Source organism: Podarcis muralis, chromosome 12, assembly GCF_964188315.1.
Source record: "Podarcis muralis chromosome 12, rPodMur119.hap1.1, whole genome shotgun sequence".
NCBI classification, from domain to species: Eukaryota; Metazoa; Chordata; class Lepidosauria; order Squamata; family Lacertidae; genus Podarcis; species Podarcis muralis.
This window is the reverse complement of record NC_135666.1, coordinates 50,471,736-50,494,393: the sequence shown is the minus strand read 5'-3', so window position 1 is coordinate 50,494,393 and position 22,658 is coordinate 50,471,736. Positions and strand designations below refer to the sequence as shown.

At 41.8% G+C, this 22,658-nt stretch overlaps 1 protein-coding gene across 9 annotated transcripts in view; it reads left to right on the top strand.

Annotated features, from left to right (window-relative positions):
- Positions 1-22,658, top strand: part of ULK4 (unc-51 like kinase 4) — a 166,765-nt gene that overhangs the window by 88,482 nt on the left and 55,625 nt on the right. For 7 of the 9 annotated variants that reach the window (XM_028751072.2, XM_077916423.1, XM_028751073.2 and 4 more), the window contains 3 exons: positions 8,822-8,988; positions 10,210-10,308; positions 19,413-19,598. In XM_028751072.2, coding sequence (XP_028606905.2) covers positions 8,822-8,988; positions 10,210-10,308; positions 19,413-19,598 — 452 coding nt within the window. Of the gene's footprint in view, positions 1-8,821; positions 8,989-10,209; positions 10,309-19,412; positions 19,599-20,267; positions 21,553-22,658 lie in introns of those variants that run through there. The other 2 variants (XM_077916424.1, XR_003709203.2) reach the window with 2 other exon arrangements.

The following is a 22,658-nucleotide window of genomic DNA, read 5'->3' as shown; positions in this document are numbered from 1 at the left end:
TGTTTTGGCCCTCAAGAAGGTGGATGTGGCATTCCAAGCTAGCCTTTTAGACAAGATAATAAAAGTTGGGGAGAGCCACATTGAAAAATAATAAAGCACAGCTGAGGCACTGTCGTTTTGTCCATCAGTGAATGTACAAGAAGCATGATTTAAAAATTATTACAGTGGTACCTTGGGTTAAGTACTTAATCCGTTCCAGAGGTCCATTCTTAACCTGAAACTGTTCTTAACCCGAAGCACCACTTTAGCTAATGGGGCCTCCTGCTGCCGCCATGCCGCCAGAGCACGATTTCTGTTCTTATCCTGAAGCAAAGTTCTTAACCTGAAGTACTATTTCTGGGTTAGCGGCGTCTGTAACCTGAAGCGTATGTAACCCGAGGTACCACTGTATACTGTATTAATAATAACACCTGCTACTAAGCATTTCCCCATCAAAAGGAATACACATAGAGGTCATGTTAGTCTTCTGTCTTTTCCTAAATATGAAATTGTGTAAGTATTATTAAATGCTATGTTGTGATTAAAGGTAAAGGTACCCCTGCCCATACGGGCCAGTCTTGACAGACTCTAGGGTTGTGCGCCCATCTCACTCTATAGGCTGGGGGCCAGCGCTGTCCGCAGACACTTCCGGGTCACGTGGCCAGCGTGACAAGCTGCATCTGGCGAGCCAGCGCAGCACACAGAACGCCGTTTACCTTCCCGCTGGTAAGCGGTCTCTATTTATCTACTTGCACCCGGGGGTGCTTTCGAACTGCTAGGTTGGCAGGCGCTGGGACCGAGCGACAGGAGCGCACCCCGCAGCGGGGATTCGAACCGCCGACGTTTCGATCGGCAAGTCCTAGGCGCTGAGGCTTTAACCCACAGCGCCACCCGCGTCCCCCATGTTGTGATTAACATTAGATAATTTTCTGTACTTAATATTAGTTTGTGGTATAACTTTTAGGCCAATACTCTTGTAAATACAAAATTATTTAGGGAAACACCTCTTAGGGGGTGGTGCCCCGCAATGGACACCAAGTGCTGGCTGACCAAGAGGGGGAAATTGTACATTTTAAGGGTAATGGAATGGGGAAAACAATAAAAGAGGAAGGGACACAGGTATTAGAATGCTTAAGAGACCCTTTATACCATAAAATTTGTCACAGAATCATAGAATTGTAGAGCTGGAAGGGACCACAATGGTCATTTATTCCAACTCCCTGGAATGCAGGAATCTTAAGCCCAATATGGGGCTCGGACCCGTGACTGAGATTAAGAGTCTCATGCTCTGCCAACTGAGCTCTGTTGCAGCTTCATGTACTGGTTGACACTGAGAGCTGTTTTTTAAATGTCCCTGTGACAGAAGAGAGCTGCCTCTAGAAATCAGTGGAGAAAACTAAGATTTAAATATATCTGGGTTTAGGCATTTGTTTTTCCCCCACACCCATATTTAAAAGAACAAAAACAAAATGTAGACAAACCCAAAACAGCCCAATGAGGACTGTGCGTGCTCAGTGGGCACAGAATGTTGACTCAGTGTTGGAGTAGGGGAGGAAAATGTGGTGGGGGGTTAGGGAATGAATTGGAGTACTGGAACCAAAGAAGCACTGCGCAATGGTACTTCGCATGTGGCATTTATAAGCAATAACAAAAAAAATTGCTGGCCTCCTATGCTTTAAAAAAAAGTGATTCGTTGTTGTTGCTTATAGATGCCACATGCGAACTCTGTGTGTATTCTTGCCTGATCTTTGTTATTATTCTAACAATACCTGTGAATTCCTAGATTCATGAGCAACTAAAATGTACAGGACAGCTGCTTTATGCCATAGAGAAAAGAACCTGTCTAAGCAAAGTCGTTACACTGCAGAAGTCTTATTCTGCTGTCTTCGAAGTGGATGGCTTGGAAGGCTTGTTTCGGTGCTGCAAAAACAAAACACGTCTGCTTCCCACCACCAGAACAACCCCCAGTCTTTTACTCTAGCTCAGGAAGGAAGACAGGAGGTAGCTAATCTAAGTACACCTTGCAGAGGGAGGGGATGAAGAAAGACAGAGGTTATTGCCAGAGTTTCACTGAGCTCTCCAAAGTGAGCCTAACTCCAAGGACCATGTCTGCTTTTCTCTCCAGCACCAAAGTTGAAGCTGTGGGAGGGAGCATGGGTTTGTCTGCACAAGCTCAATGACCAAACACCCAAGCCTGCAATCTTATATTTGCTTACCTAGGAGTAAGTCCTATTGAATACAGTGGGATTTCTGAGTGGCCATGCATTAGTTGCACTGAAGGAGATAGGAATTCATGAAGCCTCACAACCACCTACCGAAATTAATTATTATTTTTTCCATTGAGTTAGATTGCAACACAAGATTTCAATTAAGTATGGCTGGCTTTACTATACTAATAGTAAAATGTTCATATATAATGGAAGAGTAATATAAAACTCCAACACTTCTATCCCAATCTAATTCTCCCTCTAAAATATAATGAAAGAGTTAGTACTGTACATCATTTTGGAGTAGCAACTCCATCATGCACAAAAGACCCTATTGATAAAGTGGTAAATGGAGTACCAGCAATTATGAACAATGTAAGCAATGATTAAATGTATATCTGTAATTTTGCAAAAGGTGCAGATTAGAAAACTTATAAATGGACTCCATCTGCAGAGCAAACTAGGAACTATGGGTAACACTACCTATGGTTACTTTAAACAGATTAGCTTGATGAACCATGGTTTGAAGATAATTGAATGAAAATTACCCATAGTATAACCACAGTTGGTTGTACTAGACAGTACAACAAACCACAGTTAAATGAAAACAAAAACAAGCTCTTCCAAACTCCTCCTGGCCCCGTGGGAGTAGGGGTAAATTATGCATCCCAGGGACCAGGCTGGGACAGACTAGGAAACACCTGAGACTTCAGCTTTTACCACCCACCAGCTGATTTCTGTAGGCATTGGCTGAGTGAGTGAGTGAGTGAGTTCCCTAGTAGACCTAGCAGACTTTGGCTCTACCACCCATCAGTGAATGCAGCCTAACATATATCATATGATTGTTCCAAGGATAAAATGGATAGGTAGAGAATCAAATGGCCCCCCTGAGTATGTTGGGGGAAGGACAGGATAAAAATGTATTAAAATAAATAAGATGCTAAAAAAGGATTAGAACTAGAAATATACCAGTTCTCTGTTTATTGTTAGTTTTAATACTCACAGAGCCTCTTTTCCATTTGTAGGCTGTTTCCAATTAGACAAACACTGGGAAAGGAGGGGTACATTTCAAGAGGCCCAAATTTGTAGTATGCTTTGTAGCACCATTGTAAAAGCATGCTTCACTGAAGAAGCAAGTGTACCTGACAAGCATTACATTTTCCACCTTTGAAAGATTCAAGCCACGTGACAGTTCATAAATATTGCCATTATCTCTATTGGCCTCCTTAAGTACAACCTATCTGCTTTGAACAGTTCACTACAAGTCCTACAAGTCCCCAGTGCTGATTTGCAGGCACTGCTAATTTGCATACTACAGCAGAAAACAAGCAATTAAAAGATAAAATATGCTGCATCATAAAATTCCTCAGTAAGCTTTACTAGGTTTTAATTATTTTCATATTTCACTAGTAACTGAAATATTAGGTTGAAGATCTTAGTACAGGCCTTTCCTTTTAATTCTTGGTAGATGAATTTCAGCAACTAAATTTGTAGGTCGGAGGCGGATTCTAAATATATTTTCATTACAGTACTTTAATTACAAAAGGGTGGAGGGAAAAAAATATTTACCCATCATACAAATAAAGATACCCCATTAAAATTGGAATTAAAAAAATATGTGTTGTAAAATCAGACTGAGAGTTCTGAAGTGGAACCAGTGCCATGTTGAATCACACCATGAGACCTCAAGAATCAGTGTAAAGTTGTTTTAAAGTGGTAGCCATCAGGTGGCAGTGTTTTATAAATCACTATCTGAACATTATTATTTTTTTGTGAAGGGCAGCATCAAAATCTCTAAATAAATAAATAACCAGCAGTTCTCCTAATTAATTTAGTAGATTCTATAAATTAATTAGGCAAGTTATAAAGGTCTGATTCTTCTTCATCATCTGTCCCAGTATAATTGTCAGCCTGTTTCATTGCATGAGTCAAGGTTCTATTGTTTTGCCAGAGGAAAACATAAAAATAATTCCAAGCCCACTAAAAGTAGCAGGCAAAATCATTATAGCGTGCCAAAAGGGACATGTCTGCTTCTGAAAATCGCTGGCACTGAAAAAACGGCAACAGTATCACAGTACCGTAAGCATCTGTGTCTTGCCATTTGCTGCCTACTTGCACAAATATGTATCTCAACTTCAGTGTAAGAAAAATACTGTATGAATGTCAAAGCTGGACAAAAACAAGTTATTTAGACTTTGTATTGCTGAAGCACTGCATAGGAGCCAACTCCTAGGGACTAAGATCTCTCCCCCCCCATAAAATATTTGAGGGGGCTGGGTCCCCCCCCAAAGTTGATGGGCATTATTTAGGGAAGCTTTTAATGTTTAATAGGTTATTGTATTTTGGTGTTCTGCTGGAAGCTGCCCAGAGTGGCTAGGGAAACCCAGTCAGATGGGCGGGGTATAAATAATATGTTGTTGTTGTTGTTGTTGTTATTGCAGGGACGCGGGTGGCGCTGTGGGTTAAACCACAGAGCCTAGGGCTTGCCGATCAGAAGGTCGGCGGTTCGAATCCCCGCGACGGGGTGAGCTCCCGTTGCTCGGTCCCTGCTCCTGCCAACCTAGCAGTTCAAAAGCATGTCAAAGTGCAAGTAGATAAATAGGTACCACTCCGGCAGGGCGGAAAGGTAAACGGCGTTTCCGTTCGCTGCTCTGGTTCGCCAGAAGCGGCTTAGTCATGCTGGCCACATGACCCGGAAGCTGTACGCTGGCTCCCTTGGCCAATAAAGCGAGATGAGTGCGCAACCCCAGAGTTGGTCACAACTGGACCTAATGGTGAGGGGTCCCTTTACCTTACTATTATTGTTGTTGTTGTTGTTGTTGTTGTTATTCAAATGGCGTGCATGCACTGCGTCTTGTGAACGATTTTGCAAGGCGGGGCTCACCTGGGCCCTCCAATATTTTATTCAGCTTGGCATCCCTGAAACACTCAGTTTCTCAGCTGCGAAGCACAGCAGCAAACCAAAGCCCTTTTCTCCAGCTTTGAGCTGCAGAATGGAGCAGGGATCTTCCCTGAAGTTGTGTTGCATCCTCTGAAGCTCAGCACAGCTGTAGAGGATAATTCCCACCTGCCCAACTCTGAGCTGGAGAAGGCGGCTAAGCTCCTTTCATCACTCCTGCCATAGCAAGAGTGACAAGCAGGGTTGCGCACCGCAACTTGATGTGGTGAGAGAGCATAATTGCAGTGGCCTTGCATAGGGAGCAAACCATAGTGCAAAGGGTCATCTGTCCACATTTGCAGCTTTCTATTCCATAGGCACCACTTTCTGCCGGATTGTTTACTTCGGCTTACTGAATGTTCGCTTTGTAGAAAGAAACTGACTGATGACAGGTTTTGAGTAGTGCAGATATGTAATTATGTTTTTGCAGTTTCTTTTTGTAGGCAGTGGTGACATCACCTAAATATATCTATATACAGTCTGTTATTTGTGCTGCATACTCTAAATGCTAACAGAAGCAGTCTACAAAGAGAATGAAATCAAATAACAGTTTTATTTAAATGCTGAGATTTTGATTTAAGTAGGGGGAATGTCAAATATGTAAAAAAATAAAAAATGGGCCCATTGTGGAAATAATAAAATTTATATAACAGAAATGTTTATGAATGGATTATGAATGTCCTGCCAGTGCACAATGGCTTCAAGTAATGTTTCTTATTTAACTACTTTATGAAACGAGTATGATAAAATACTGAAACGTATCAGCAGAGTTTTTAATAAATTAATGAATCATTTTGCAGTGTTTGGTCTAAATTTATGCACTCAGCGAGTCTTTAATGGTCTTTTCCTGCGAGCACTTAGCTCTGATTGTAGTGAGATTCTGATTATATATATTGCACCTTTAAAAAGAATGTAATACTTGCAAAACCTAGTAACTTAGAGCAGGCTGAATTTGCCTGAAAAATAGTATGTGCTGATTTAATGACTTGGGATCCCCTTGCTTATGTTTTGAATGTTAATAGTTTGCCTTCTAGATACCAAACTTTATAATCTTCAGCTTTATTATCTTTATTCCCATATATATAAGCATCTTGCATTTTGAATACGGAGTGTGTGTGTGTGTGTGTGTGTGTGTGTGTGTGTGTGTGTGTGTGTGCAGTGATTCATAAGTCACTTGCTAAAATGCCTGTTTGTCTTCTGGGCCTTATCTGTTTTCTGGAGGTAGTATAAAAGGGCTAAGCTGCATATGGATTTTATTTGATTTTGAGCCTCACAATGGATTCCCTGCTGGAAGTTTTATATGTGTAATGTTGCCATCCAGCTCAGAGAATTCTTATTAATGCTTCAGCAGGTGCTCTGCTCACAGTCCAGTAAAAGAAAGATAGGCTTGGTTTTTGAGGCTTCCTCAGTTTCTAATGACAACGTATTGAATCATTTGCTAGAGTCAAATATCTCAGTTGCCCCATGTTGGCAAGAAAACTCATCTTTGCAGAAAAACAACAACCCTCCTCTTGCTTGCTGTTCTGGGAAGCCCTGGTTTGCCTTTGCATTCAGTAGTGGGCCTTGCCAAGCCAAAATGAATGCTTGTAGCAGCCAGAAGACACTGGCTGCAGCTGTGTCCATAACTGAAGTTGGTTTTTAGTGTTATGTTTTCTTTTAGAAGGTCACAAGTTTGCAGGAGTATCTGCTTACGGGAAATTCAGTAAGCTAGTTAACTCTCGGATTGCTGGATTGAAGGAATCAGTCTAAGAAAGAGAAAAATGTTCAAGCTCTTCAGCATCATTCTTTCTTGGGGTTATTCCTCCACGCTGTGGAGCCCAAGGGAGCAGAGTGATGCTGATTTATTTTTCAGTAATCATATGGTCTTGCAATGCTTCCTCCTCATCTGGCATCTTGATTTTTATTACTAAAAAGTTTTACTAACTTAAAGTTGACATATCGCATGTCATTGTGTAAAGTTCACCCAACTTGCCTTCATTATGCTACCTGCAGCCACTGGGTTTCCTATAAATGTTGTGTTTAATCACAGTGAACTTCTAACATAATGATAAACAATTATTCCATTTCTGACACTTACTATGATCCTAAGCTTTTTTCAATATGTGTGCATAGAGCAAGTTTATTGTAAAAAGAAGAACAACTGGCAAATTTATTTTCCAAATTTATAGTTAGTTAAGAAGGGTAGTGTGTTTGCAACTAAAAAATATGCAGTAATTTAACAGCATATTTTCCCATGGTTTTTAATATCATTCATGCTAGCACAACATGTCTGTTTCACTACAGTGAATAGACCAATAGAGGGAGGTTTTAGTCTGTGGTTGGTCTTGGCTTAATGAATGTGGACTTTACATCAGCAATGGTTCCGGATAATTGAGAAGGCATTGCAAAATCAAGCATAGGATAGCATAGCCAAATTAGTTCTTCTCAAGGTAGACCTATTGAAATGAATGCACCATGTTAGTCGTGTCCATTGATTTCAGTGGAACTAGTATTACATGTGAAAAGGATCTTGGGGTCTTAGTGGAACACAAACTTAATCAACGGTGTGATGCAGCAACAAAAAAAGCTAATGCTGTTCTAAACTGCATCAGCAGAAGGCTAATCCAGGCATAGGCAAACACGACCCTCCAGATGTTTTGGGACTACAACCCCCATCATCCCTGACCACTGGTCCTGTTAGCTAGGGATGATGGGAGTTGTAGTCCCAAAACATCTGGAGGGCCGAGTTTGCCTATGCCTAGGCTAGTGTCTCAATCAAGGGAAGTAATAGTACCACTCTATTCTGCCTTGGTCAGATCACACCTGGAATACTGTGTCCAATTCTGAGTGCCACAATTTAAGAAGGATATTGACAAGTTGGAACGGGTGTAGAGGGGGATGACCAAGATTATTAAGGGTCTGGAAACCAAGCCTTATGAGGAACAGTTGAGGGAGTTGGATATGTTTAGCCTGGAAGAGAGGAGACTGAGAGGAGATATGGTAGCCATCTTCAAATATCTAAAGGGCTGTCACATAGAGGAAGGAGCAAGCCTGTTCTCTCCTGCTCCAGACAATGGATCTGAACCCATGGCTTCAAGTTACAAGAGAGAAGATTCCAACTAAGCATTTTTTCGTAGGTCCATATTTTGCTAAATGGGTGGTTAACGTTCTATGAGTATGTCTGCAGATATATATACTGTATATATGCCAACAACTTACATATTTTTATATTACTATCAATATATCAATCTGAAAATAAATTGAATCAAATTTGTTACTAGGCCACTGAAAACTCATGTGTTTCAAAAAATAGTGTCTTTTAAAATTCAAAAAGCCATGATCGTATCCTGCCCTACTCTTTCAGGTGCATGCATTCAGCTCTCAGCTGTAAACCAATGCAACTTCTCTTCTCTTTTTATGTTACAAACACAATTGCACAGATGAATATGATTCTTTACTGTCCCCCTGCCCTACTGTCGTCACCCCTGTGTGAATGACTTCCTAGTGGGAATCCACTCTCTCAATTGTCAATTTGATACTAGGCTGCTTGTTCCCCTGCCCCCACCTTAAAGCCTGAGTTTTATATAAAGGAAAATGGGATAATAAATATCATTGATTATATGGAAATACATTATTCTGGTTAATATCCTTTTTCTTCTATATACCTATTTTCTTTGCAAATACTGTGTTTATTCATTCTGTACGCTTGTCTGTTTAGGTCTGGTCCATCACATCTGTAATCTTCTAATAGAAACTGCAGCCCTTTGCTTGGATGCAGATGATAAAAGCAACATCAAGACAGCAAATACGTTGCTTCTGTCCTTGCTTGATATTTTGCACCATATGCTGATCTACACTGCAAATATTGTCCGCCTAACACTACAGGTATATAATCTGTTTTCTGGTAGAATGAGGGTCATTGCGTATATTTTCTGTTGTTCTGGTTGAATTCCCCACTATACAGTGGTGCCCCGCAAGACGAATGCCTCGCAAGACAAAAAACTCGCAAGACGAAAGAGTTTTCCGTTTTTTGAGTCGTTCCGCAAGACGAATTTCCCTGTGGGCTTGCTTCGCAAGACGTTTCGTCTTGCGAGTTCTTGCGAGTTTGTTTCCTTTTTCTTAAAGCCGCTAAGCCATTAATAGCCGCTAAGCCGCTAATAGCCGTGCTTCGCAAAACGAAAAAACCGCAAGACAAAGAGACTCGCGGAACGGATTAATTTCGTCTTGCGAGGCACCACTGTATATACAAATGAAGTTGAATAGATTAATAAGTGAATGTCTACACCAGGGGTCAGCAAACTTTTCCAGCAGGGGGCCAGTCCACTGTCCCTCAGACGTTGTGGGGGGCCAGACTATATTTTTTTTGGGGGGGGGATGAATGAATTCCTATGCCCCACAAATAACCCAGAGATGCCTTTTAAATAAAAGGACACATTCCACTCATATAAAAACACGCTGATTCCCAGACCGTCCGCAGGCCAGATTTAGATTGGGCCAGATCCAGCCCCCAGGCCTTAGTTTGCCTTCCCAGGGTCTACACAGTTCCACTGACAATGGTTAATTAATTACATGGGAGTTAATTGAAGCTTAAGTTTTTCTGGCTTAAGTAGTAAGTACCCATAATGGGTTCTTTGATTTTTACCAGTCCCTTTATCCAAGACGATTTGAACCCTCATATATTTTGCATGTTTCAGAGACATAAAAATACTGCATTTCTAGATAAGTACTGTTGACATCCATCAGGCTGAAGAGACAATGGATTGTACCTCCAAGGTGAAGTCAAACCTCTGTGTTTGCAACACCAAAGTGATCTCCCTGAGGTACAATCCTGGGCAGTGTGTTTGGAGGTCCTAGGCTGTTCCACAAATGGGGTTGCCACAATGAAAACCCTTTTCCAAGTTACTGTGTAGACTTGTGGTGTATACTCAAACAACTCTTCCCTTTCTAAAGTTGACTCACTCAAGGACATAGCAATCAAATAAAAAAAATTATTTTCAAAAATTAATGCTTTTCAAGGGAATCCTTGATCCTGAAATGACTGTGGTAGTGATATTTTTGATGTGTTCTTTCTAATATTGAGGTTAATTATACTTTTTTCTCATGAAGGCACAGAAATCTGGCACAGGAGGGGACACTCAAACCGCTGAGGACCTTCTGCTTATCAACAAACCCCTGACGGATCTAATTAGCTTGCTTATTCCATTGGTAAGAGCTTTATTATTTTCAGTTAGAATGATTGGAATGAATTATAGTTTATTTAGATCATCACCACCCCCATGTGAAAGGTTCAGATCAGGTTACAGGATGATTAAAAAATAATAATTCAGAAAATACATTTCCACTTTTGAAAAGTTGCTAATACTGAGGAACAAGATTAAGTTTTTCTCTTCAAATGTTCCTCAAATGTAAGTCTTCTTTTCTTGTATTACCCATTTGCTCCCATTCTCTTGGCCCTGATTAAGAAGAATGCCCTTACTGCCCCTTACCCATATCTTTTCCTGAGCTTGTAAGTTTCATTCTCAGGATCAATATAGGTGTATCAATAGTTTTATCTTTACTTCAGGTAAAGGATTGATTGCTGTCTGCACCTCCAACCATTTAGTCATTATCCGTAGTTAACACAAGCCCAGGGACACTGCAAGCCTATGGAAACCTTGACAGGGATATGGGTACTTACAAAATAAACTTTGTGTCAGCCACAAGTTGAACATCTTCTTTCAAGACTAACTTGCTTATTTTTTTAAAATTCTAAGTATTAAAACTTAACAAAACTCAGTTTCTTTAAATAACGCACAGAATAATGTCCTTGATGCATTTCTGGAAAAACTAACCAAAATAATAAACTCAGAGATAAAAAAAAATTATTAAATATTTCAGTGCAAAATTTGTGCCTACATGCTTAAAGGTTTTGTTAGCTTTAGCTTTAAATAACGTAAAACAATGATGATTTAACTTATTTTAAAATGATCCTTTGAAGTTTAATAACTATTAATTTTCCACACTCGTTCTTCCGTTCCCGCTTATGTCAGATAACTAATTTGAACCATTCTTTTTATTCACAACTGTTTACATTCTTCAATTATTTATAAGTAACTTTTATCTATTATTTATAGATAACTATTACATTACATTTCATACCGGGTCAGTTTTGATTAAGTGAGGGAAATTTGGTTGTGAAAAAACTCACTCAAGGTCTAGGAGCACCTGGAATGTCATACAATTCAGGAAGTGGGAGCAGAAACAGGTTTGTTGTGCAAGAAGAAAAACTGTTGGCTGGGAAGTTGAATGGGAAGTTGACCTAGAAATTGACCAGGGGAGTTAATGGCCAGACATGAGTATTTAGTGTGGTAGCTTAGAGTTGGGAAATCAAATATGAAATAGAATTAAAAGATGGGAGCCAATGAACAGGCCTCTAGCAGAGAAGGCTCTGAAAAAAGCAAGATGCAGTGGTGCCTCGCAAGAGGAAAAGAATCCGTTCCGTGAGTCTCTTTGTCTAGCGGTTTTTTCGTCTTACGAAGCAACCCGCTTAGCGGATTAGCGCTATTAGCGGCTTAGCGGCTATTAAAGGCTTAGCGGCTTAGCTGCTAAAAGGCTATTAGCGGCTTAGAAAAAGGGGGGGAGCGGGGGGGAAATCGCAAGACTTGCAAGACGTTTTCGTCTTGCGAAGCAAGCCCATAGGGAAAATCGTCTTGCGAAGCAACTCAAAAACGGAAAACCCTTTCATCTAGTGGGTTTTCTGTCTTGCGAGGCATTCGTCTTGTGAGGTACCACTGTACATTAGATAGAGAAACAGAGCCATGAGAGAAGGATAAGAATAGGAGGCAGACAGTTGAGGTAACCAAATGGTGCGTTAGGTGGTAAATTGATGTACATTGTCATGTAATTTTTTTTAAAAAAACCAACAACACTAACATGTTGGGATATGATTACATGCTAGGAGAGGATATATTTGCTAGATGTTATCCCTCCTTCCTTATGTTTGTGAGTTCAACAGAGTGCCATTCTTTTGCTTAAAAGGGCAGCTTAGGCTTGTTTTAGCCTTTTAGTTTAAGCAACCCAGGATGCTTTAAGGCACACTGGATTCTTCTAGTATTTCCCCCTTTTCTTCCCCTTAAAACATCAACAACAACAACAATTTATTTATGCCCTGCCCATCTGGCTGGGTTTCCCCAGCCACACTGGGCGGCTTCCAACAAAATATTAAAATACAATAGTCTGTTAAACATTAAAAGCTTCCCTAAACAGGGTTGCCTTCAGTTGCCTTCTGAAAGTCTGGTAGTAGTTGTTCTCTTTGACACCTGATGGGAGGGCGTTCCACAGGGCAGGTGCCACTACTGAGAAGGCCCTCTGCCTGGTTCCCTGTAGCTTGGCTTCTCACAGCGAGGGAACCGCCAGAAGGCCCTCGGGACAGGACCTCAGTCTTGTAATAACTTTTACTTAGAATATATTTGTTGAGGAGCAACAGATACATCAGCTTTGTTCAGGTCGGCTTAAAATGGTAATTCAGTTACAACAACATACTTAAGTCTAGCTTAAGATGTAGTCTAGGCATAGTGCTCAGACTTAGCAGGTGTTCTCACATTGCTGGCACAGCAGAAAGAAATGGAAAGAATAAGAGGGTGTGCCCGGGCAGGTAGGAGAATATATAGCCCTGCCCTCCCTGTCAGGGCACAGTGAGAGTGTCTTTCACAGAGCTCTTTGGCAGGTTTACAGGAAAACTCTGTGAGCCTCAGCTCCTATCACATGCCTATCTAGAAAAACATGAATTGTTGGTTTGACTGCACTTTAAATATCCCCACACAATAAGAGCATTACAGTGCAGGAGATGTGTGTTCTAATTCTTACTTTCAACCTGTCAGGGAACTGCCATCGGAGCCAGAGGGAGAGGGAGGGCTCCAGAGGGATGCCGGAGAGCGTCCCGGGAGGGAGAGAAGCACCACATCTTCTGGGGAAGGAAATCAGCGTAGCACCAGTGGAAAAGGGGGGCAGATGGGGGAATCGGCGAGGTGGCTCCATGACTCCTCGCCGGGGACCAGCGGGGAGAGCACGGGTCCTCCGCTACCCACACCCTCCCTGCGCAGAAGGCTTCCGCGCAGGGAGACTAGGCGGAGACTAGGCGTCAAAGAGCTTCTTTGCTGGAAGAAGTTCAAGAAACGCCCACTGACGGATTCTGCCAGCGATTGAGACAGCCACGGGCGAGTGGCTGTCCAGACAGAAAGGGTTCACTCAGGCAACCAGCCAGGTGTGGCGCCGATTTACGCACAAGCAACCCCTTTAACCATTACACAACCATAAAACAAATCAAAATGCACATGAGGCAGGGAATCCCACTAAACAAATACCACCAATTGCAGCTGGATCAGAGCACAGTTTATGGAGCGAGAGTCACAGGAACTATGTTTGCCACTAATTTTGGAGTTAGGCGGATTACTCTGCTCTCCCGTTGGTTAATGGTTGTAACTAGCAATGGGTGAATATCTCTACACTCAATTTAGATCGGGACAGGCAAGTTTGCAAAATATTTCATCATGTACGTGAGCTGCGTGGAAAAGAAAAAATGCAGAGGAATAGAAAGCTACAAAATTAAAACATGCGTGTGCACACGCACTCACACCAATAATTTTTTTAAAAAGGAAAAAGGTAATGCATTTCCAAATAAAAGGAAATAGGTAATGCATTTGTGGTGTTTTGAATACAGAAAGACAATTAGAAGTCAAGGATGAAATTTGAATGTTTCCTAAATAAATATGGAGGCATAACAAGTAAATGTTCAGATGCAGGTCTTCAATATAAATTTGTATGAACATTGCATAATTTCAGAAATATTTTTTGAGAAAGCGATGCTAATAAAGTGTTGTTTTTTTTCCTTTTAGAGGAGGGAGATATTTGGAAGCCAATAAACAATATTGTTAAGATATTTCAGTCTTTATGGGTTGTAGCCACCTAAGTTCTATTCAGAGTAGATCCACTGAAATTAATTTCAATGTGTCTATGCTGAGTATGACTACCGTATTTTTCGCACCATAGGACGCACTTTTTCCCTCCTAAAAAGCAAGGGAAAATGTGTGTGCGTCCTATGGAGCGAATGCAGGCTTCAGGAAGCTATCCGCTAGCCGTGGGAGACCCAGTTCTCCCATGGCTAGCGGAGCACTGCATTAATCCCGAAGCTTGGGGCGTGCGGAGCTCAGCGCGCCCCAAGCTTCTGGGTGCCGGCAAGGTCTCCGCTAGACGGCTAGTGGAGACCTTGCCGGCACCCAGAAGCTTGGGGCACACTGAGCTCTGCACGCCCCAAGCTTCGGGATTAGCGCTCCGCTAGCCGTGTCTAGGCTGCGGATAGCAGCCTGCTTCCCGGAGCGTCGGGCGCCCTGAAAGCAGAGCGCCCGCGCTTCGGGAACACACCCGCAGCGTGGAGAGCCTTGCAGGAGTTTCCCGCAAGGCTCCCCACGCTGCGGATAGCAGCCTGCTTCCCGGAGCGTTGGGCGCCCTGAAAGCAGAGCGCCCGCGCTTCGGGAACACACCCACAGTGTGGAGAGCCTTGCAGGAGTTCCCCGCAAGGCTCCCCACGCTGCGGATAGCAGCCTGCTTCCCGGAGCGTCGGGCGCCCTGAAAGCAGAGCGCCCGCGCTTCGGGAACACACCCACAGTGTGGAGCGCCTTGCAGGAGTTCCCCGCAAGGCTCCCCACGCTGCGGATAGCAGCCTGCTTCCCGGAGCGTCGGGCGCCCTGAAAGCAGAGTGCCCGCGCTTCGGGAACACACCCACAGCGTGGAGCGCCTTGCAGGAGTTCCCCGCAAGGCTCCCCACGCTGCGGATAGCAGCCTGCCGCCCGGCGGGTGGGGCGCCCTGAAGCAGAGCGCCCCTCGCGCCAGGCATACATCCGCAGCGTGGGGAGCCCTGCAGCAGTTCCCCGCAAGGCTCCCCAAGCTGCGGATAGCAGCCTGCCACCCGGCAGACATCAGCCAGCCCCACAAGCTCGGGGGACAGCAGGGAGGCGCAGCGCCACTATCCCGCTGTTCCTCGACCTGGTTCGGTTTCCCTGACCTGCTTTTGGGGGGGAAATAAAGGGAAAATTTTTTTCCTTTATTTCTCCCCAAAAAAAACTAGGTGCGTCCTATGGTCCGGTGCGTCCAATCGTGCGAACAATACGGTAATTGTCAGGGCTGGTCCTGACACTAATGTTGGATACCTTATGTGTCTTCTAATAAGTGAGATGAAATAAAAAAATTAGCAAATTTAATAATACTGATGAAAATTTGCTTTTCCGTTTTGCCTAATATTTGTTGAATGATCATTCTCATAACTTCCAGCAGCCCATCTGTTACAGTTTGTTCTGTTGTCATATTTCTAATGTAACAAACATCTATCTGTTCTAATAAGCTCTCTTTGTGCATAACCTCATTATTGTGCTGAAATAGACTTCCCTCTGGCTATTAGATGCATTATCAACTCTATCCGTGCAAAAACTGCTGCTTCAGCTCAAGTACTCATACACCTTTCTTGCAAGAGTTTGCAATTCATGAATGCTGTGTAACTGAGGCCAAAACAAAAGGATCATATGACAATTACTACACTTCTGTTTTAATCAGAGGGGAGAATTATCTCCCATTCTGTATTTACATCAACGTATGTTCTGCTCTTTTTCTGTTATAGAAATCAATGAGGTTTCCAGGCATCAATCAGTCCCAAACCTGATTTTTTCCCAAAGGGGTTATTTCAAAATGTACCTACAGACCATGCTGTGGGACCCTTTCTATATACTGTATACATTTCCAGTGCAGTATATAAGGGGAAATTATAATTATTTTATTGTAATAATATAGCTCCCATATTATTAATTTTGTTCAGATCCTGTACACACATGCTCTGTGGAATTCTTTTTTCTTTATGCTTCCCCTTTTCTTGTGCTATAGCACTAGTAAGGTGCCCTGGCAGTATGTCAAAATGAATTCACTTCTTTGTGACAGCAGCACTCCCTGTGGATTTTGTTGTGGAAAGGAGCAAAGGTTTAGCACAGCAATCAGCCTTTAAAACAAAAGTATAAAGTGGTGTCATAGAGCAAATAACTCACAATTGGGGGGGTGGGGACAGGGAGAAGATTACACTAAGTCAGCGGCGTTCAACTTCCAAGAGTCTGCGTGATCTACCCAAAGCCGTTTGTTAAGCTTTTTTTAGGAAGTCAAAGTTTTTTGGGAGGGACGTTTTCATGGGGGTTCCAGGATCGACCAGGGACACCCCGCGATCGACCAGTAGATCACGATTGACCTATTGGACAACCCTGCACTAAGTGAATCCTTTTGAACTCAGAGGAAACCTCCTTAGGCTCATGTTAACTTGTAAGCTTATCTATTGGCAAGTTTCCTTACAAGGATAAAAGACCTGTCTGGAAGTGCCCTGAAAGTGAGAGAACATTAACGTGATTGTGTTGGAGGACAGTCTATACATAGGATGACATCCTATTTATGGCTGTGACAAGCAAGGTCTTGAAGCTTTGCCTTCTCTTTCTGAGGAAGGAATCATCCTACCCTCTAGATATTACCTGCCTCCATTGGGATAGGTCTTTATGCCTCTAAGGTGGGGAAAAATATTAGTGAGAGTGTTGTCATTTCTTTACTTGTTAGTTTCCTTGTGTGTCTTCTCTTAAAAGAAGATGTGTCAACGTTGTCTGTGCGCCCTGTCCCCTCCCACAGTTGGAATTTTGTTTGGGGTGAGGGCAGGGAGGGTATTCAAGGAAAGCAATTATTCTCCTGTTTCTTCCCTTTGTATTTTGGTCCTTGGTGGGGTTAGAGAAGGAGAGCTCTGAGTGACCGTTGTAAAGCGGTCAGCCATTTTTTCTTAGTTCTATTGCACTCTCCTGCAGCAGCAACATGAGCAAGCCTCACACAAACTAGATCAAGTGAAACTTCAGCTTTCTACCAAATCTCACAAGGGCTGGGTGTGAGCATCTTTTACTGCTGGCAGCAGGTGTCATAGTACATGTGTGTGTGTGTGTGTGTGTGAGAGAGAGAGAGAGAGAGAGAGAGAGAGAGAGAGAGAGAGAGAGAGATTGCGGAAACTATCGAGGCATGTCTCTATTAGCTGCGGCTGGCAAAATTCTTGCAAGGATCTTAGCAAACCGTCTCTTAACAATATCCGAGGTGACCCTTCCTGAATTCCAAAATGGTTTTCGGCCTTCTAGGGGGATAGTGGACATGATTTTCACCGCTCAACAGCTTCAGGAAAAATGCAGAGAGCAAAACCAATCCCTGTATTATCTACCTGACTAAGGCTTTTGACACTGCAAATCGTAATGCCCTGTGGACTGTCCTTCTGAAAATTGGCTGCCCAGATAAATATGTAAACATCATTCAGCTCCTCCATGATAATATGACAGCAACAATCACAGATAACAATGGCTCTCAAAGGAAACCATTCACAGTGGGATCAGGTGTTAAACAGGGTTGTGTTATTGCCCCAACTCTATTCACTATTTTCATTGCCATGATCCTACACTTTGTCAAAGGGAAGCTCCCCACTGGGGTAGAAATCATATATCGAACAGATGGAAAGCTCTTCAATCTGAGCAGGCTGAAAGCGAAGAGTAAGGTTACTGTAACTTCCGTCATAGAGCTTCAGTACGCTGATGACAACGTAGTGTGCGCACGCTCAGAGGATGACCTCCAAACAATCCTAAATATCTTCACAGAAGCTTACAAAAAGCTTGGCCTGTTGCTCTACATCCATAAAACCAAAGTGCTGCACCAACAAATACAAAATAACCCCTCTGCAGCACCACAAATCCAACTCAATGGTGTAATGTTGGAAAATGTCAATCACTTCTACCTAGGCAGTTATCTTTCCACAAGGGTCAACATTGATGCCGAAATCCAGCATCGCCTGAGCTCTGCAAGTGCTGCTTTCTCCCGATTGAAGTGCAGAGTGTTTGAGGACCAGGACATTCACAGGGAAACCAAAATGCTTGTTTACAAAGCTATTGTACTACCAACCTTACTGTGTGCTTGTGAAACATGGGCCACTTACAAACACCATCTCCAACTTCTCGAAAGATTCCATCAACGGTGTCTCTGAAAAATCTTACACATCACTTGGGAAGACAGGCAAACTAATATCAATGTACTGGATGAAGCAAAGATCACCAGTGTTGAAGCAATGATTCTTCAACATCAACTTGGTTGGACTGGTCATGTTGTGCGGATGCCTGATGATCGTCTTCCAAAGCAACTATTCCGAACTTAAAACTGGAAAGCGTAATGCTGGTGGTCAACAAAAGAGGTTTAAAGACTGTCTCAAGGCAAATCTTAAAAATGTAGTATAAACACCGACAACTGGGGAACACTGGCCTGCGAGCGCTCCTGTTGGAGAACAGCCTTTACCAAAGGTGTCATGGACTCTGAAGACACTCAAACTCAGAACGTAAGGGAGAAACATGCTAAGAGGAAGGAACGCTTGGCAAATCCACACCATGATCAACTCCCACCCGGGAACCAATGTCCCTACTGTGGAAGGACGTGTGGATCCAGAATTGGCCTCCACAGTCACTTACGGACTCATTGTTAAAACCGTGTTTATGGAAGGCAGTCTTACTCGGCTATGAGTGATCGCCGAAGAAGAAGGATTGTGTGTATGTGTGTGTTTTATCACACGGGGGTTCCATTCCTGCCCCCTGCACATGTTTGAGGAGGGAGTATAAGTGTGTTCCACCCTTTTAGTGATTTGTTTAGTGACATTTTCAAGTCACTTCCTGGTTCACCATGCACAGTATGTCATTCAGACATGCATTAACCAGTTGTTGCCTGTATTATGCATGTGTATTTGGTTTGCAATACAGTTTCATAAGTTTAGTAAGTGCAGGTAATAGGACAGAGGTGTTGTTTGGCTCTTCCAGTTGGATCTGGAAGGTAGGACAACAGCTTTCCCTGGATGAGGAGGCAAAGCCTGTCAAGTCCGGAGGAAGGACATCATGTGACCGAAGTTTTCAGATTATGTTTACGAAGGAACCCTTAGCCTTAACTGTGGTTAACGCCTGTGATGATACAGAATTAAATCCAAGAAGTTCAACTCAGAAGGAAGGGGATGGACAGGGTATGTGATTAAACAATTGGAAGCGTTCCATGTGTATCCATATCTATGCTATGAAACAAGTAGTAGAATAATTGGGCTCTAAAGCACTGTATTATAATTGCCACTTTATTAAAGTAAAATTAGGGTAAGCAGAAATTGTTTAAAGTGAGAAAGTGAATTCTGCTGCTTCATCTGAAACCAAGGATACTGACTTCAGCAAAGTTTGCATTTCATTTACTATTTTCATTTTTAGCTTCCAAGTGACGACAATGAAATATATGTGAACGCATCACAGTGCTTGTCTTTGTTAGTGCAACTCTACGGTGGGGCCAACGTGGATAGTATGGCTCCAGAAAATATGGACAGCTTTGCTGAAGTACTACAGTTCAAAAAGGAAGTGAAAGATCAGAAGCTTCTGCTGAGAATCATTAAAAGACTGGTAAGTCACCTGCTTCACATCTACAATTTTCATGAAGTATGTCTAATGCCCATTACCTAATCTGCCAACTAAGGGGTACAAATAAAGTAAATATTTATTTGAAAGGTAGATTTTTAGGAGGTGATTTTTCTGCTTATACAAGTATAACTATTTGATACAAAGGCTTACTTTGTAATTTAAGAGGCACAAGTTGGTTAACAAAAATAATATAAATAGCTTAAAATATACTGTCACAAAATAATGAAATACGTTTTACATAAAACTAGTGTAGATTCTCAAATACTTATGTGGACATCGTCACCTTTATGTGACTTCCGAAACTGTACAAAATTGTGCTCTGGTGGGTCCCTTTAGGGAGCAAATACTAGAAATGGGCTAGATTCAGACACAACTTGGAAACATAGCTTGTATTAATATCTGAATATGAGCCCAGAAATCATAGGGTCTGAAACCATGGTTTGAAACAGGTTTGCACACTGCAATTTGTGCTTTGGTTTGCTATTATGTCGTCGTCGTCCCCCCCCCCCCCCCGATCTTTAAAATATTTTTATTAAGTACAAATTAGAAAACATACATATTCAGAACAAAAGAAAATACAAAAGAAAAAGAAAATACATCTAACCAAGGGAAAAAAATTAGAGAATATTTTGTCTCTTTTCATATTTACAGTTATTTATACCTCTATAAAATGCTATTCACAATAAAGCAGTGAAATGAAAGATAAGATATCAGAAAAAAAAGAACAAAGAAAAAATAAAGAAGTAAAAGAAAAAGATCATAAGTGAAAAATTTTAAAAGTAGATAAGTAGCCACAATACATAGCCGTTTCCCATCTATATTTATATTCAATTGTATAATTTCATCTTGTCCTTATCTACCTTAAATAAATTGTTGTTGTTGTTGTTGTTTTAAAAAAAGACTTCCACCATTTACCTCACGTGTTTTTAATAATCCGTTCGTCAGAACCTCTGTTCTTCATACTTTCCCTTTGGATTTCCTTAATGTCTCACTTTGTATTTTTTATATTACGCACAAGATTATTCTAAACACAACTACACTTTCGTAGTTGAGCTTTGGTTTTGTAAATAATCATTTAAGAACTCCCATTGCTTCATAACCATAGTTTTGGATTTTCTCATTATATCCGTCAGTTTTGCTAGTTCCAGGTTCTCGCAAAGTTTCCCCAACCATTCTCTTTTTGTTGGGGTGCTTTCTTCTTTCCAATAGCTAGCAATCAAAATTCTTTGCTATTATGTTTAGATTCACAAACCATTGACAAGCTGCTCTAAATCAAACCATGATTTGCTTGTTGTACATCTCAGATAAGAGGTGGCTCTTTAACTATAGTGAATACAAACCATTTAATTTGATTTTTTCATTTCACTTTTAATTCGTATTCCCCCTTTTGTACACAAGGCAGATTACAAGCCATAGAAACCAAGCAAAATATAAAACAAAGATCACAATCCTATAACAATCGGACCCAATGCAAATAAGTCAGGATAGAAAATATGACTTTAAAATAAAGGTATATATATATAAAAAAATAAACATTCTAGTAGCACCTGTGACGTTAACATATGAGAGTGCTGGAGGTGAAATATTTAACAGGTTACCCAACCAGAACTCAGGGGGCTGGAGTCCGAGGGACTATAGCTCTGGGAGGGGCGAAGGGGGTAGTTCGTTGGGAGTTGGGTAGTTGGTTGGAGTGGGAGTGAATTGAGGTAGAGTCTGTGGGTAGGTTGAGTTAGTGTAGCGAAATAAGCTGAGTCAGGAACAGTTAGGAGCTAGGAAGACAAGTAAATATCTGAGAGGTAGTTTAGTGAGTGAGAGCAGGTAGCGGAAGTTATAGGTCTGGATAGGCACCCCATGAATGTAATTGACCGATACCATTTATGAAACCACACGCTTGTTAAACTGCAATAAATAAACAGAAGTTTATGTTCCAATTTAACCCTGACTGGATTCAGTATTGTACCAGGTCGGGCCTGGGTGGTAGCAGCGAGAAATAAAGTGGTGGCACAGGGATCAATAGACAGTGAAACGTCCGGGGAGCCTGTGTGATCGCCACAGCACTGTAGAGACCAACTAAGTTTGTTCTTGGTATGAGCTTTTGTGTGCATGCACACTTCTTCAGATACATTGAAACAGAAGTCACCAGACCTTTATATATAGTGAGAGGGTGGGGAGGGGTATTACTCAGAAGGGTGATGGAAATGTGGGGGATTGGCTGATAGGTGTGGTAAACCTGTTGATGGCTGTTAACAACTGCAATTGGTCTTACAGGAAAAAGCAAGGGATGAGATGGCCAAAAATAGCTTTATCATGTATAGTGAGATAAGAATCCAATGTCTCTATTCAGACCAGGTCTCTCTATGGTTTTAAGTTTGGTAATAAGTTGTAATTCAGCAACTTCTCTTTCCAGTCTCTTTCTGAAATTCTTTTGTAATAAGACAGCTACTTTGAGATCTTGTATAGAATGTCCTGGGAAATTGAATTGTTCTCCTACTGGTTTCTCTGTTTTGTGGTTCCTGATGTCAGATTTATGTCCATTTATCCTTTGGCGTAGGACAATTTTTTATATTTTTATATATATATTTCTACTGCGTCAGACTAACACGGCTACCTACCTGATTTTAAAAAAAATGTGTTTTAGGCATCATATTATATTTAAAATAAGCTATGGTTTAATGTGAATGATCAACATACCGATGCAAGCTGCCCAAAAGTTCCTGCAGTGCTTCTCCTTCTCACTTCTGCTAGTGCTGTGCCATTGATGAAGCAAGTCAGAGTTTGACATTCTGTTGTCCAATGTTAAATGTTATGTTTCTTCCAAACACCAAGGTATGTTCTTGACTTGGCATTCCTGGCTTATTTGGGGGAACAAGCCATGAGCCCAGAGGACACAACAAGCTGGACTCTGGCTTGTTTCATCTATGGTGCAGTGGCAAGAGTGTGGGAGAAATGCTGCACAAAAACAATCATTGGGATGTGTACATAGTTACTTGAGGAGAAACCTGGTAGTCAAGAGATGTATTTAAACAAGATTCAACTAATGAG